The sequence below is a fragment of the Quercus lobata genome, chromosome 10, assembly GCF_001633185.2.
Source record: "Quercus lobata isolate SW786 chromosome 10, ValleyOak3.0 Primary Assembly, whole genome shotgun sequence".
NCBI lineage: Eukaryota > Viridiplantae > Streptophyta > Magnoliopsida > Fagales > Fagaceae > Quercus > Quercus lobata.
The window spans coordinates 3,803,544-3,819,448 of NC_044913.1; the positions used below are offsets into that span (position 1 = coordinate 3,803,544).

A 15,905-nucleotide genomic window follows, 5' to 3' on the forward strand; every position below is an offset into this window, starting at 1 on the left:
AAATAAAAAGTTTATTTTATATATATAATGAATTAATTTATGTTATATAAAAATTAAGTAACTTTTTAAGTTTATTCACTTAATTAACTAATACTACTATTTTTTTTTCTAATCAAAATCATTAGAAAAAGAAAAAAGAAAAGAAGTTGTACAATGAAAAAAGTTAAATTTATGTGACTTTAACCAATTAGTTGTATAATATATATTATAATATTTTTGAGGAAAAGTAGTCGTATAATGACAGTGTGTCAGGTAAAGCAAAAACTAAAATGTCGTAATATAGGCTTAAAAAAATATAAAAGCATGTGGTTCTTTTTGCTTGAAAGACCCTAATATATTGTTAAGTTGCTCAAATTATGGACCAAAATTTAATTTTATTAGTATAAAAAAAAAATTAAAGGGTGTTCCCAAAATCCTTTTTAAAGGTAGATAAATATAATATTTTAAATTATTATGTATAAATTATTTTTTTATTTTATTTTATTTTCAGGTCAGGGTGGTCCTAGGACCACCTTGGCCATAAGGTAGCGCCACCCCTGACCAAAAGAGGTGGGCTTCTTAACTTGAATGCAGCTAAATTTTCCCTTATTTTCTCAGTTTGTCATTTTATTACCTGATTTTCTATTTTTTATTCCATTCAGAAAAAAAAAAAAAAAAAAAAAAAAAAAAAAAAAAAAAAAAAAAAAAAATCTCAAAAGTTTTGAGGCTGCTTCCCGAAGTGGTTTGCGAGCCCATGTTCATGATAACTTCGGCCTTGTTATGGCCCATACAGTCGAAAACTAAAAGGAAAAGAGCTGAGAATAAAAACTTATCAGCTCATACCTCCACGAATTCATGTAGTTGAGGATCCTAAATAATGCATTGGGAGAGTTTCCTACCGAGCATAAGTATAATGTTAGACACAAGTCACTAGAAGGTCATTTCAACTAGAGGGTGGGTCATCTCCCTAACACAAGATTTGACACTAGCAAATAGTGGCCTAGATTGAAGAAACCACTCATACTACCGAAATAGTGGGGTCCACTAATTATGACGCCCCACTTAAAGAAGAGTATAAATAGGGAGAAAGTAGGAAAGGTAAGGGGTTGGAACAAAAAATCTACTGAGAGAAACATTACAGAAAAGTGAGAACTCTGTTTGGAGAGAAGAAAGTCCTACTCGGACTTAAAGAAAGGTAGCTCGACTATTTGGCAACATCCATGGTTGGGCTGAATCTAAGGCAGTCTAGTATTGAAACACCACCATAAGATCACCAATGACACCATCAATTGATCATTGGACCTCCCATTGTGGGAAAATCACAATCTAAGATACAAATAAATTGGAGGTTTGGGCCTGATTAACCCAAGGTTAATGAGAACGAACCATCATATTATCTTATTATAAATTATGAAATATCTTCAGTTTACCCTATTTTCATTCTACCGCTCTCGTTTAACATAGTTTTTTCATATCCTTAGACAAAAACAAGAAACCCATAATTCAACTTCATTACTACCCGTTAGTTGTCACCATATTAAAAAAAAAAAAAAAAAGTATGTTGCGTAACATGTGTATAGAGATTAGAGTAAGCCTCTACCAACCTGTGAATCCACCAATGGTCACAAAAAGATTAGATGGGTAAATCCTCTCCAAAATAAATAATAATAATAGTAAATAAATAAAGCCGAAATAAATAGAAAGACAGCCCATGACCCAGGTACATTAACATGGCACTGAAAGAGGCCCATACCAAAAACAATATTGGGCTGACTCAAGCCCAAACAAAATCTAAACACGTAAACCCTAGGGTTTCATATGCTCTCTTATATCTCTGAGCGCCTTACCGCATTTTCTCTTTGGCTGGGATTTTGGGAAAGACAGCATTCAACAGAGCCAGCAACCATGGTGAGTTTAGTTTCTCAGCTAAAATCGATCTGGGTTTTGCTTGGTTTGGCATTTGGAAAGTGCTTTTCTTGTTTTTTGAAGTAAAATTTGCTTCTCATAAGCATTTTGGAAATACTTCCAAAAAAAAAAAATTTATAACCATAACTCGCAAAGCTTTGCTATTTAAGTGTTTTCGTTTTATATTTTGGTTTCTAATGGGATGTGTTATTTTGACTTTTCAGGTGAAGTACTCGAAGGAGCCAGACAACCCCACCAAGTGTATGTGAATTTTTAGCTTTTTTTGCACTTTTTTACTACAATTTCATTGGATCTTATTGGGGTATTTGTTTGGTAGCTGAGAAAATTTAGGATGATGCAGAAAGATTATATTTTGATTATAGATTTTCCATTTTTACCTTGTACTAGATAAAAAAGTGTGTTTGCTAAACATAAATATAAAATATGAGATTTGAATTTTTGGGGTGATGAATCTCTGCAACTAATCTTAATATAATAGAAATTTGACATTGTTATTTGTCTGACCATTTTTCAGCCTGCAAGGCCAGGGGTTCTGATCTCCGAGTTCATTTCAAGGTACCCTTTGGTCAACTTCGTTAAATTTCTCTTTTGATTGTGTGGAGTCTGTTGTAAGTGCTTGTGTTGTATATGTTTGTTTAATTATACCTTTGCTTGATTTGTTATTTCAATTTATGGAAATTATGATCATCTTTCATCATTTTTGCTGTGGAACTTGAACCTGTTGCCCCATAGGCTGCGGTGCCATGTGGCTTAACCCATAGGTTATTTGAAGTAGGTTAGATGGTATTATCATAATCGCTTTGCCTTGTGACCTTCATTCAAAATAAATTATCATGTATTAGCACACGTCACTAGCATTGTTTGGATAGAAAAAATTATTAAAATCCTAACATTTATAAGATGTGGCCTAACATCATTTTGTCTCTTTTCTTTGTTTAAACTGCTGGCAAAAGACAGGGACCTATTGCCCTTCATTAAGGGTTCTTCCTAAACTTTAGGAAACCTACTTGCATGGTTGTTGGGTAAAGGTCTGAGTTTTCTAAAAAGTTTAGCAATATATGTTGTACTCCTTCCGATTCTGTAGTTAGCCAAAATAGTAAATTCTTGGAGTTGATTTTAGAGGCTCTCATTCCATTTTCTTGTCTAGTGGAAAAAGTGGTGAGAAATGTTTCTGTGAATCTTAGCTCAAATATATCTTGCTTTTCCCCCTATGCAAAAAAGAATATTTTCATAATAAAACGGAGTAACATCCAGGAAAAGAAGGGGAGATGTCATCTGTTCATTTTAAAAACTAGGACACAAAGGGGAGAGCCAAATGAGAAAAGGAGATGTAAATGTGAAAACTGACATAGCATCATGGACCAGAAATAACGTTTTTCATTAGAACCTTTTGTGCTAATGCTTTTCTTTATCTCTTAATTATTCATTTTGATGATATGGAAAGGTAAAATGGCTCTTTTTGTTGATGAGATGAGCAACTCTCCATTACCTATCTAGAATCTTGTTCATTCATTTTCTCAAAGGTTTTTTGAATGGTTATCTTCCTTCCTCTTTGAGACATTATAGAGAAATATGTCTAGCATAACACTTGTTTATAATTTTTATGCACTGTTGTCATACCTTTCTTTTTCAATTCTTGACTGTTTTCTTAATTATGCTCACACAAAGAAACTGTTGTGTCAATGGTTTTGGTACATGATACAGGCCTTAACTTTCAGACATGATAGGTAGTCATTAATGTAGTTGACTTCGAAGTTGAGATAAAGTGTATCAATGTATGTTCTTCATTGTAATGCATTTTTTACCTTTAGAAGTTTTAACATCAACATGTTTATATGTGCAAACTATAATTCATATAATTCCATTTTCAGGTACGGGGTACCCTCTTTGCATAATATTCTGTTTTCTTTGTGGATCATTAGTGTTTTTTTAATGTTTATGTAATTGGATTCATTTCCTCTCTTGATGTTCAGAATACGAGGGAGACAGCCTTTGCAATTAGAAAGTTGCATTTGACCAAGGCCAAAAGATATTTGGAGGATGTTTTGGCCCACAAGCAAGCCATTCCCTTCCGGCGGTTTTGTAGAGGAGTTGGGCGAACTGCACAAGCTAAGAATCGCCATTCAAATGGACAAGGACGCTGGCCTGTTAAATCTGCACAGTTTATTCTGGATTTACTTAAGAATGCTGAGAGTAATGCTGAGGTTTGTATTTTTTAGCAGCAAATTTTCCTATCCTGGTTCTGTTTCTGTTGGGTAATGACATTTGCATATTATCAACTATTCTATAGGTGAAAGGTTTGGATGTGGATTCGCTTTTCATATCTCACATCCAGGTAAATCAAGCCCAAAAGCAAAGGCGTCGGACATACCGTGCTCATGGACGAATCAACCGTGAGTATTTTTGTCCACTGAGTTGTGTATCTTTTCTCTATTAAAGTATGTCAACTTGATAATTACTTCTAAATCTGGCTCGCAGCTTACATGTCATCTCCATGCCATATTGAGTTGACTTTATCTGAAAAGGAAGAACCTGTTAAGAAGGAGGTAATTCTATATGATTTACTTTCTTTTTTCCTTCAGTTCTTGATGAATGAAACCAATTTAATGTGCTTGTTCTCTTTGTATTTGTGAAAACTTGCTTGTGTAGTTTATTTATTTATTTTTTAATATTGTGTTGCATCTGTATGACATAATTTTCTTTATTGCAATGATTTTGCAGACTGAGACTCAGTTGGCTTCTAAGAAACCGAAGGCTAGAGCATTACGTAGTGGTGCTTCTTCTTGAGATGCAGAGCTGTAGTCTGTCAGCAGTCTTTTTCTTGGTTGACTACAGTAACATTAGAACCTTTTTGTCTGCCTTCTTTCAGAAAGTGTTAAATTTTCAGAGTCTCTTCGGAGATATTTGTATTGTGTGTTGGAGCTTATTTCAAACCAGTTGAAATTGTCTTTGTCCCGTTTATCATGAATGCTTGAACTGTTTTGATCCTCTACTGGTTACTGGCTGAGCTGTCTGAATGTTTTTAGAGTTCAAATTCAAGCCAAATTAGTAAGGTTCATTTGGTAATGCCAGCAGAAGCTATTTCAAAGCATGTGGGTCTCATAATTGTAGAACCCGCACTCTACATGTATTTAATGTATGAGATAATTATTGTTATTCTAGATATCCATGGTGTTAAAAAGTTGGGGCTTTTGACCAATAATTGGTTGTAAAGATAAGGTAGCTGTTTGGCAAGACAATTTATAGGGCCATTGATCAATGTCTCCATACAAACTAGCCATTCAAGAAGGGATCTTTAGATTCTTTACTAAAGCTAAATGTGGAAACTTGTGAAGGCGAGTCCTGCAATATTGAACCTTAGTTCATTGTACCAAGCAGTTGCTAGAAATGAATTTAATCAAAAACCTTTGGTTAACATTACTCAAAAGAATTGATTTCAAAAATTCAAGTTGCAAAACAGATTCAGTGTCCTGATGTAATGAATAAAGATGGCAAATCATCTGGTAGAGAAAATACGGTTTGATTGTTTCATCCAGTTTTGCATAGCAATGTGACAATATATAGATCAAATCACTTGTTTATCAAAAAAAAAAAAAATATATATATATATATATATATAGAGAGAGAGAGAGATCAAATCACTTATAAATCAATGAACTTTAAATCTCTCCATACAAACTACCCATTTAAGAAGGGAGCTTTAGATTCTTTATAACAGCTAAATGTGGAAACTTGAGAAGGCAAGTCCTGCAACATTGAACCTTGGTTCATTGTCCCAAGCAGTTGCAAGAAATGAATTTAATCAAAAACCTTTGGTTAACATTACTCAATGGAATTGATTTCAAAAATTCAAGTTGCAAAACAGATTCAGTGTCCTGATATAATGAATAAAGATGGCTAATCATCTGGGAGACAATACGGTCTGATAGTTTCATCCATTTTTGCATAGCAATGTGACAACATATAGATCATATCGCTTATAAATCAATGAACTTTAAATATAGACGTCTTTGGTATTTTGCTTGAAATAGCTGATCCAAACAATCAATAACTACTTATTTTTAACGTAGTATTTGACAATCTTATTTATAAATTATAATTGGGTGATGTTGAATTTTAGTGGGATAGTTACCTTCATAAATCTACACCATTTTGGGGGTAAAAGAAACATAAAAACTTAATTTGATCGTAAGCCTACATGGATAGTGAAAATCATTAAAACTGAATGAAGCTGAATAACAACGTTGTATAGTTGAATTACAACACATGCTCAAAACTTGCCCATGCAACAAAGAATGTTGCAAGACTCAAACCCAATATGCATCCAAAAGGAGCTTCAAGGTTGCACAGCTTCCAGAAGTTTTTCATATACCTGTCTAGCAGACAAATCTTCCACCTGATACAATTTTTCATAAGTTAATGAACTTGGTTCAACATCTGAGATAAGAACCTTAAACATATGGTTTTACTTGAAATGTGACCTATTGCAAGATATACACAAAAGCGGGGGGAGGGGAGGTGTTAAGATACAGAAACTTAAAACAAATCAACTATTGCAGCCTTTTCTAAGTCTAAACTAGTACTGGCATGAAATGGTCATTGAGGGCATACATCCCAGAATAAGACAGTTTTAGTTGTAATATGTCTACATCGTATAACCATACAAGTAGTTAAGAAGTGGCTATAATAAACATCTACTGCACGTCATTGTCACCTATGCTGCTTTCTAAATAAATGCACTTCAGTTAATTATAAAACATTTGGTTAATTTGGTATGGGTAAAAAAACAATCCGAAAAAAAAGGAAAAAGAGAAAAAAGAGGAGGTTAAAAAGGCCAATCTATCACATTTTTCCTTGAATATTAGAATTTACTACTTGAATTAGAAGCAGAAAAACTTGAAATACAAACTCAGGAGAGTGGGGGTGGGCTGGGGTGGGGGCACAAACTGTATGTAGGATAGGGGTGCTTGTGGACCAGGGTTATCTTGAAAAGTAGGACATTAATTTAGTATGAAGATGTTAACATATTGCCATGTGAAAGTAAAATAAGAAAAATAAATTATTTGGTCTCTAGAAATCCCAAAACAGCATATGAGCACATTAACACATGAGCATACAGACCCACACCCTAAACAATAGAGAAAAATGATTTAACTCACCACAAGGAGTTTAGATTTGTTATTCCACCCTCGTTGGAGAGTCATCTGGCTTAATCTCAGACCGAACACCTAGGTCAAAAGCAAACGTGTTTAGGATTAACATGACATTTAAAATAGTATTAAAATAAGGATCAAGTTCAACTGCCTAAGTTGAAAACAGCTCATACTTTGCCCATGAATTCCAAAAGTTCATTATTTGCTTCCCCACGGGCTGCAGGTGCAGCTACGGTAACACGAACATCATCAGCATTCACTCCTGGCATGAAGAATGAGAATTACATGTTAGAGCAATACATTATTTCTTTCATAAATTAGGCAAATCCTTCAGATTTATTGCAGACGTCAGTGGGTAAGATATGCAAGAGGTAACACAAGACTAAGTTGCTGATACACTTGCTGACAGAAAAGACAATTATGGTGTTCTTTCTATTACTTGTATATATATGTGTATATATATATATATATATATATGAATATAGAACAAAGGTAAAACATAAACATGTACATGTACAAGCATACTTAACACAGAAACACTAAAATGGAGGTATGTATAGTTTGTGCCTGATTAGGCAAAACACATCTGTTGATAAGTTGTCACACCAAACAGTCAAAAATGTTTATCAAGGCCTCGAAGTTTTAGATAAAAGCCCAGCCATGATGCTTGGTGCAGACAAGTGTCCAACAAAGAGTCTCTACATCACTGTCTTTTCTTCAGTTTCAACTTCAATAAAAGATCATTCTTGCAAGTTGATTTTGTGAGAAATATTATTAAGGTATTAAACCCAAGGTGTGTCCATACCAGAAGGCACTCATTGAAATATAATTCTCATGAATTGAATGAAGAAATTAAAATTTTAGAAACTGCATGCACAATATTAGTTCTTATTTATCAGCAACTAGATGATTTGATTGAACACTTGTATGCAAGAAGTATGAACGAGTTTTTCCTTCAAAACAGATCAACTCTATTTTTTTTAATAATAAATAACTCTATTTAACTTTGTGCTCCAGAAGCAATGCATGTTAATAATATAAATTCATGTTACTTGTGATTGCTGAGCGTTGGGCACGATCTTCAACTTCTATAGCAACTTGAACGAGTCCTCCTTCTAACTGTGATATACAAGGTGGAACAGGAGCATCCTACAGCAAATACCAAAAAGTGAATGTTAAACTTTTAGAGTTAAAACTTGAGAGAGAGAGAGAGAGGGAAATCCCTTTTCTTGTCATAATTACATATTCTCAAAGAAATGGTCTAGAGTTCAATTATTTTATAAATTTGAGCCTATAGACGATGGCTGATAAAAAGCCTATATACTACTGTTTCTTATACCTGTGGGTTTGTTTCAGCAGCAACTGTGCTAAGGGCACCATCAACAACATAGATGAAAGAAGCAACTTCCAAATCTTCTTCTGAGCGGTAGCAGACAAAGAGCCCACAACCCATACAGTTCATACGGAATTGCTTCTCCAATTTCCCTTCACCCCTGGATTAGAAAGATCCACAATGACATATGTACTAATGCATATATACTTATAACTCCAAAAAACCGCTAATTATATATGCTCAATTGATTCAATAACACAAAATGTTCAATAGACAAGCTCAAGACAAAAGGAACTATCACAAGAAAATTTAGAAACATGAGTTAAATGAAAAGAAAATCCTATACACACTCATTTCCATTCCAACCTTATGGTTTGGCACATGTTGTTAGAGACCATACCAATGGGCAGTTGTACAATAACTGCAAGTCAATCCTATTTACTTTATACATAGCATTTCTAATTATAAGATAGTGTATTATAAGATGAGCAAGACTTAGATACAGTACTTAGACGCTGTATCTTAGGTTCCTCTCTTAAAGATTTTGCCATGTGGCTTTTTTTTCATGGATGAAAGTGTATTTTTTAAGTTAAGTAGCCACATAGGGGAACCTACATAAGTTTTGTCCTTATAAGATAGTGATCAGATATCTCAGTCTAAAGGAACATTTGGCCAAAAATTAACCGCGTTTTTTTTTTAAGTCAAGAACTTTTTTGTTTTTGTTTTTGTAGATAAATCAATGGTTACAATAAGAGAAGGGGGATTTGAACCTAAGCATCTCTATTGGAAACGTTAGGAGGTGCCAGTTGAGCTATAGGGCTCTTGGCAACATAGGGAACATTTTTAAAGAAGAGTCCTTTGGACTTGCCTCTAGCCATTAAAACCAAGCAACTGACCCCACCCGCCATATCCAATAGCAATCCAGTGGCATTCACCCCAGGAACAAAGTTTAACTAACATTAAAGTTTAGGACTAATACTTGATATGTTCAAAACAACATAAAGGGTACACTAAAATCCTATATAGATGATTCAATTACCGCTTCAAGAGAACTTTTCCAGCATCATTGATGTTCAACCTAGCAAGATGCTTTGTCTTGTCCAACACATACGCTTTGTCTGTCTTCCTTTTGGGCATTTTCTGCAACTGGGTATCTTATAAAAAACATACTTTAGCAATAATATTCAAAGTTAAAGCTTTAAAGCTTCTTTTATTGTATGGTGAAGAAAGTATTACATGGTAAATTGATGAAATTTAAAACTATAAAAAGAGGGTTTTAGAGAGAGAGAGAGAGAGAGAGAGAGAGAGAGAGAGAGGAGAACCTGTGATGAGGACATGAGAGGCACAGTGCTTGCAGTAATAGACGAAGAGATCGGAGTCAGGTCCATCTGGTGCTGCGTCCTCGCTTGAGTACGTGTGGGTTGTTCTCTTTGGCATTCTTTCCAATCTGAATTCTTCTTCCTTATCTGATCTCTCTGTGCACTGTGTAGTAGTATATAATTTATTTCTTTTATGTCTCGCACTCGTAGCAGTGTTCACTCACAGAAATACGACGTCGTTTCTATGTGAGAAGAGAGATGTTGTTTAATAAATCTTTTATTTTTGTTTTTGTGTTTTTCTTGTCAAGCATGGCTTTTTTATAATAGAGTCCTTTTAGAACTTTTTTTTTTTTTTTTTTTTTTTTTTTGATAATGAGTCTTTTAGAACTTAGAACCCTATTCCCTCTTTTATGTGTGTTGTTTCCCAAAAAAAAAAAAAAAATTACATTAAACGAACACCAAATGAAAAAAACAAATGCAAATTTTTTCCTCCAAGAAAACCAAGCATTAACCAGAAGGGAGGAATTATTACAACAACAAAAAAAAAAAAATTGTTAATATCACATTAACACAGATTATGAGCCACAAGGTTGAGTTATCTTTTTACACCAATAGAAGGAACATCTATGCGTCCAAAATCTGGTATAAAGATAGTTTTTCCATATTTTCTAGTATTTGGTAGCATAAAAAAAAAAAAGTTAAAGAAAAACTATATTTGGTCAATATAAAAAATATGACTTATTTTCAGAGTTTTTTTTTTCCCCACTAAATTGTTTTAGAAAACAACTCTATATTACAGCAAATTAAATAAGGAAAGTTAGGAGAATATTTTTCAACTAATTTAAAGTTGTTACCAAAAATTGGAAAATGAGAGAGTTTTATAAAAAATGCTTATTTGAAAATGACTCATTTTCTATGCTCTGTTTTTTTTCGATGGAAAACATTGTGTAAAGATAGTTTTTTGTATTTTTCCAATGTTTGATAGCATTAGAATAAATAAGTCAAAAGAAAACTATTTTTAGTTAACATAAAAAGTATGGTTTATTTTAAGAGATTGTTTTCCACTAATTTTTTTTTTTTAAACAACTTTATTTCACAGAAAGCTAAATATGGGAAGTTATGAGATTTTTTTTTTTTTTTTTAAACTCATTTAAGGTTACTACCAAACATAGGAAAATGAGATAGTTTTATGGAAAATGTATTTTGGAAAATGACTCATTTTTAGAAAACATCATTATTAAAACAAATATAGCACTAGAAAATATCATTGCTGAAACAAACAGAGTGTTTGAGAAAAAAGATTTCGGCTCTATGCGTAGTAGATAATCAAAAGCCAGTGGGCAAAATTATCATAATTGTTGATGGCTTGAATGCAAATTTGATATTCTCCTTCAATGAGAATGGGTTTATTTTGTGAGAGCAATTTCTCTCTTTGAAAACTTCTTAATTCTATATAACTAAGGAGTGTTCAATGATTCTTCTCCCCACATTATTGATACTTAGGTGCAAATTAATTTGATTAACTATGTCATGAAGCACATGATTCCTCAAATGTCATAATTGTATCAATTGTCACTGCCATTTGAGCACTAATTCGAAGCAACTATTCCATCAATATTTAAGTAAAACCTTGAGGGAATGATCTAGAATGAATTTGAAAATATATGCGCTACTAGTGAAGGAAAGCATGTATATTATGACTTATGAGCCCACATTATAGCCAATCCAAATGGCTTAGGCTAAATCACACCTAAATAACAAGTGAATACTTGACTCAAACGAATCACAATATAAAAGACAATTATATCATCTATTAATATTATATTTGCATATAATTTCCACTCAATATACCAAATTTATCCTACAAGTATATGTGAATAGTCATTTGAATGTGTTTTTGAAATTATAGGATAAAGGAAATTTCAAAATATAAACTTTGTCCTTCTTGAACATGGCATCACTTCCACTCCCTTTCTTCTAAGTCTTCTAACAACACAACATAATCAAGAAATGATCCAAAAATCACTATATAGAAAACCTAATCTTTTAGTAGAGAGTGAATGAGAAACACATGAATTTTTTTTTTAATTATTATAAAAATCTTAGTTTTTTTAAAGATAAATTTATTACATAAAATTGAGACAAACAAAATTTTGACACATGCTAATATGGCAGATTATTGGTAGTAGGTAGTAAGTAAAAAAATGGTTTATGTGATGAACCCGAAAAGCTTGTAAAATCAATTGGTGTGAAAAATATTATCAAATTTTTTTTTTTTTTGTGTGTGTGTATATAGTAGCATTACTCAAATTATTACAAGTATTTGAGTAATTTAAATATATAATTGGGTCGGGTTTCAAGCCCAACTCCATTAAAAAGACTTCGAATCCATACAACCATTAGTGTCGGGTCGGGTAAACACAAATAATCAAGGGAATATTCGAAGGTCCTTAAAACGATTCGTATATTGTGGGTCGGGTCGAACACCACTCTATAAATCGTCCCCTCCTGTAGCACTTTACAAACCCTAGAAATTCTTCAATCTTCTCAGCGCCTCTCTCACACAGCACTAAGCTCCTCCATCTCCGGTAATCTCAGATCCCATATATGTGTTTGTGTTTATGTTGATTGTAAATCTGATATACTACCTATAAACTTTGATGGGTCAGGTTTTTTTTTTTGGGATCAAAATGCTGTGTTTGTTTGAAATTTTTTTGATCAGTAAGTTTATGGGTTTTTTTTTTTTTTTTGTATGTGTTCGTCAATGCTCACTTTCAAAGCCCATAGGGGATATAAAGATTCAAAATTTAGCTTTCAATTTAGTTTTGCAGATTCAAAATTTGTTGGGTTAATGATTTTTATATAAATGTGGTGAAATTCAGGTACAGTTTCTTTGATTCTGTAGTGTTGCAATTAAATAAATTCAACTTCATGGTCATTGCAGGAAAAAAAACAATTTTGTATTGAAGTCAATTGGGTAATCTGAGGCACAGTACCTTAGGAACTGTACCTAATATTTACCCTTGTCTATATATATAGCCAATACACTTTTAGCTCAAAAGGGTCTTACCTATCATGTGTAACTTACAAATCAAAAACTATGTGATCTATAACAAAACTTCGGTACCTATTCTTAAGTACACTTAAGGAACTATAACTAAGTTTTATCATTCTCTCTCGATATGTGTGTGTAAATATTGCAAATGTGCTTTTAGTTTAAATGGATCTTTATTGGAAACAGAACTTACGTATAATAAAACTATATTATATATAATCAGTTAACTAATTTTTGTTGTGTGGAGCATGTGAGCTTGCGGCTGTCAAATTTTCTTGTTAATAAACACTTCAATTGCTTGGAGTTATGATATGTTATGGAATTCTGTTAGATGGCTTGGTTTTGTGGGGAGGGTTAGTTTATTTGACTTTCTAGTTTTTGGTCTGTAAGTTTGGTTTGATGCATTAGGGTGAATATGCACTTACCCTTATTTTGTCGTCTGCCTTTAATATGCTTGTAGAACCAAATACTTAGCTAAAATGGCAGTCACATTCTATGATGTCAAATCGCCATCTGGCCTGAAGAAGCTTGACGATTACCTGCTTACACGCAGTTACATTACAGGGTAAGTTTCATCCTATCATTTTTCTTTTGTTTCCTTTTGTTTTTGGCATTGTTTTTCCTGTTCTTCCTGTACTCGTTTTCTCAATTCTTAATTGAGAATGATTAATTAAAGACGATGATTATGGTTGGTTTATGGATTTATTTTGTAGTTTCTAAAATGTCTATTGCTCTTTTCAGCTATCAAGCTTCGAAGGACGATATCACTGTTCATGCAGCACTCTCCGAGGCTCCATCAGCTGAATTTGTTAATGTGTCTCGGTGGTACAATCACATCGATGCACTCTTGAGGATCTCGTAAGTTAATTAATAAGTTTATTGTTGTCTCAAAATCAGTATTGTATTTACCACTTATCAAAAAAAAAAAAAAAAAATCAGCATTGTATTTGCCTTGTCCCTTGTTTCCTTGCATTCGTCTTGAATTACTTGGATTTTTTGGGCTAATTTATGCAGTAATTTCCATAATGTCTGTTTCTCATTCAATTGATTTTCCATTCTAGTGGTGTTTCTGAAGAAGGTTGTGGTGTCATTATTGAGGGAGCTGCCCCCATCGAAGAGGAGGCGATTGCAACCCCTCCTGTAGGTGACACAAAGGCAAGTACCTTCTATCATCTTTTGGCTGTTAATACTCACACATTTCCGTCCTCTCAATCATATTCTCTTTTGAGTCAATTTGGTCAATACTTATATCCTATTCCTTTATGCTTTCTTGCAATTGTACCAGTGCTTGTTATCCTTAATCATTTTCTTTTCATCTTCCAAGATTTGTCTAAAGTAGTTTGATCTCATACTTGTCAAAATATCTTTTTTCAGGCTGCTGCTGCTGAGGATGATGATGATGATGATGTGGACCTTTTCGGTGAAGAGACCGAAGAGGAGAAGAAGGCTGCTGAGGAACGTGCTGCTGCTGTCAAGGCATCTGGCAAAAAGAAAGAGTGTGAGTTTTCTGGCTTATTTTCATGATGCTTATGTTGCTTTTAAATATGTTGAAGTGTCTTCCTCCCTATCTTCATTCACGCTGGCACTAACTTGAGCTATTTTTTAATTATGATTTTCGTTATCAGCTGGCAAGTCATCAGTTCTTTTGGATGTGAAGCCATGGGATGATGAAACTGATATGAAAAAGCTTGAGGAAGCAGTAAGAAGTGTTCAGATGGAAGGGTTGCTTTGGGGAGCATGTATGTTTTTTATATGTGATTCCTTGTGTTAATTTTGAACATTAAAAAGTAATCAAGCAAAAGGCTTTGTCTTGCTCCCATTTCTTACAAAAATTATCTTAATGGGAGGACTAATTATCAAACTTTTTACTGATGGTTGATAAAAACTTCATTTTCCATAATCACGTCATTCTTACCATTAATTTTATTACAAGTTTCCCTGTTTTTATGTTTATGATGAAATAGTTTCTCTCTCTCTCTCTCTCTCTTATTATTTATGTTATTCGTTTGTGATCTTGACAGTGAAGCAACACATTCTATTTCTCTTGATTTTGTTATTGTTCCTTGATGTCTTGTCACTGTAGCTAACCAATTATATCTTTTGTTTCTGTTCTGACTTTGATTTATTGATTGTGACAGCTAAACTTGTACCAGTTGGGTATGGTATCAAGAAAATGACGATAATGCTTACCATTGTGGATGACTTGGTGTCTGTTGACACTCTCATTGAGGAACATCTTACAGTCGAACCAATTAATGAATATGTCCAGAGCTGTGACATTGTAGCCTTCAACAAAATATGTAAGTATTGTTATAATAATTATTTCTATACCAATGAATTTATGCTTGTGCCACTTGTTGGGTTATTTTGTGATCAGCCTATCATTGTATGCACTGCCTGCTTTTGACCACAGAAATATTGTATTGCTTAATTGCTCATTTTGGAATATTGATGTCTTGTTTGGCACGTCTGATTCTTGTTGCAGAATTGGAGGATGTGCTTGTATGTGTTGTTGCTGGGGATGTTGCAGTCTTTGCAGGGATTGAAGACCTTTATGCATGGCTAATGTTATTTATATTTTTTATTTTGAATCTTTATATTCCAAATTTTGTTTGTTGGAATTTAATTTAAGTTTTAAGTTGTGGATTATGGTCCCGGTGAAGCAAATGGTGTCTATTACTAATATTATATTGATCATTGCAGTATCTGTATTCTACAAGGTATAAACTGCCCCCCTCCCTCTCCCTGTTTCTCTTCCCAATAAGTCTAGGGACATAACATTTTCTCAGATGTTGACGTGGCCTATTGTGATGGTACAACATGATAAAAGTGGTATGTGAACCTTCCATATTTAAAGGAGATGTTACTCCAATCACAACAAGCCATTTTTGTAGTTTTTAAGAGTGTCCCTCTCCTTCTATAGAAAACGTAGGTGCTAAAAAATTGTGTTCACATAGTGGAAACGTGAAGAACTTGCAGTTTATCATCTCTATTTTCCAACTTTTCCTATGAAAACTCTTAGGGTAAATTATATGTTTGGTCCTTTGTCTTTTCAACATATATTATTTTGGTCTTTAATATTTCAAATTTGTCAATTTAGTTCTTAACTTTTTGGTGTTGTGTCAAAAGGGTCTACATTG

At 33.3% G+C, this 15,905-nt stretch overlaps 3 protein-coding genes across 4 annotated transcripts; 2 read left to right on the forward strand and 1 right to left on the reverse strand.

Moving 5' to 3' along the window:
• The first annotated feature begins 1,782 nt into the window (after nucleotides 1–1,782).
• Nucleotides 1,783–5,068, forward strand: LOC115965674 (60S ribosomal protein L17-2-like). Its single transcript, XM_031084954.1, has 7 exons — nucleotides 1,783–1,887; nucleotides 2,109–2,145; nucleotides 2,420–2,460; nucleotides 3,879–4,109; nucleotides 4,196–4,298; nucleotides 4,384–4,451; nucleotides 4,627–5,068. Exons 1-7 carry the CDS (start codon nucleotides 1,798–1,800, stop codon nucleotides 4,690–4,692), a joined length of 636 nt encoding a protein of 211 aa, XP_030940814.1. The 5' UTR covers nucleotides 1,783–1,797; the 3' UTR covers nucleotides 4,693–5,068.
• A 941-nt stretch (nucleotides 5,069–6,009) lies between these two features.
• LOC115966028 (UPF0235 protein At5g63440) lies at nucleotides 6,010–9,879 on the reverse strand. 2 transcript variants are annotated; one of them, XM_031085360.1, is made up of 7 exons: nucleotides 9,714–9,879; nucleotides 9,431–9,537; nucleotides 8,398–8,551; nucleotides 8,111–8,207; nucleotides 7,232–7,320; nucleotides 7,065–7,133; nucleotides 6,010–6,301 (listed from the first exon to the last, which is right to left on the reverse strand). In XM_031085360.1, exons 1-7 carry the CDS (start codon nucleotides 9,777–9,779, stop codon nucleotides 6,242–6,244), a joined length of 642 nt encoding a protein of 213 aa, XP_030941220.1. In that variant the 5' UTR covers nucleotides 9,780–9,879; the 3' UTR covers nucleotides 6,010–6,241. The 2 variants fall into 2 exon arrangements, with proteins under 2 accessions (XP_030941220.1, XP_030941219.1); XM_031085359.1 differs by having other exon boundaries at nucleotides 9,431–9,545; nucleotides 9,714–9,871.
• A 2,311-nt stretch (nucleotides 9,880–12,190) lies between these two features.
• LOC115964076 (elongation factor 1-delta-like) lies at nucleotides 12,191–15,492 on the forward strand. The gene is made up of 8 exons (XM_031083380.1): nucleotides 12,191–12,298; nucleotides 13,226–13,330; nucleotides 13,507–13,623; nucleotides 13,827–13,920; nucleotides 14,140–14,263; nucleotides 14,391–14,504; nucleotides 14,904–15,065; nucleotides 15,251–15,492. Coding segments are annotated over exons 2-8 (699 nt in total). The 5' UTR covers nucleotides 12,191–12,298; nucleotides 13,226–13,244; the 3' UTR covers nucleotides 15,253–15,492.
• The last annotated feature ends 413 nt before the right edge of the window (nucleotides 15,493–15,905 follow it).

Bases quoted from the DNA above. Each gene is read 5' to 3' on its own strand.
- LOC115965674 (XM_031084954.1), top strand. From the start codon at position 1,798: ATGCTCTCTTATATCTCTGAGCGCCTTACCGCATTTTCTCTTTGGCTG. The intron at 4,110-4,195 runs GTTTGTATTTTT...ACTATTCTATAG, and splicing joins ATGCTGAGAGTAATGCTGAG to GTGAAAGGTTTGGATGTGGA. The intron at 4,299-4,383 runs GTGAGTATTTTT...TCTGGCTCGCAG, and splicing joins TGCTCATGGACGAATCAACC to CTTACATGTCATCTCCATGC.
- LOC115966028 (XM_031085359.1), bottom strand. From the start codon at position 9,828: ATGCCAAAGAGAACAACCCACACGTACTCAAGCGAGGACGCAGCACCA. The intron at 9,546-9,713 runs GTTCTCCTCTCT...GTTTTTTATAAG, and splicing joins CTCTCATGTCCTCATCACAG to ATACCCAGTTGCAGAAAATG. The intron at 8,552-9,430 runs GTAATTGAATCA...TTTCTAATCCAG, and splicing joins GGAAAAGTTCTCTTGAAGCG to GGGTGAAGGGAAATTGGAGA.
- LOC115964076 (XM_031083380.1), top strand. From the start codon at position 13,245: ATGGCAGTCACATTCTATGATGTCAAATCGCCATCTGGCCTGAAGAAG. The intron at 13,921-14,139 runs GCAAGTACCTTC...ATCTTTTTTCAG, and splicing joins CTCCTGTAGGTGACACAAAG to GCTGCTGCTGCTGAGGATGA. The intron at 14,264-14,390 runs GTGAGTTTTCTG...TTTCGTTATCAG, and splicing joins ATCTGGCAAAAAGAAAGAGT to CTGGCAAGTCATCAGTTCTT.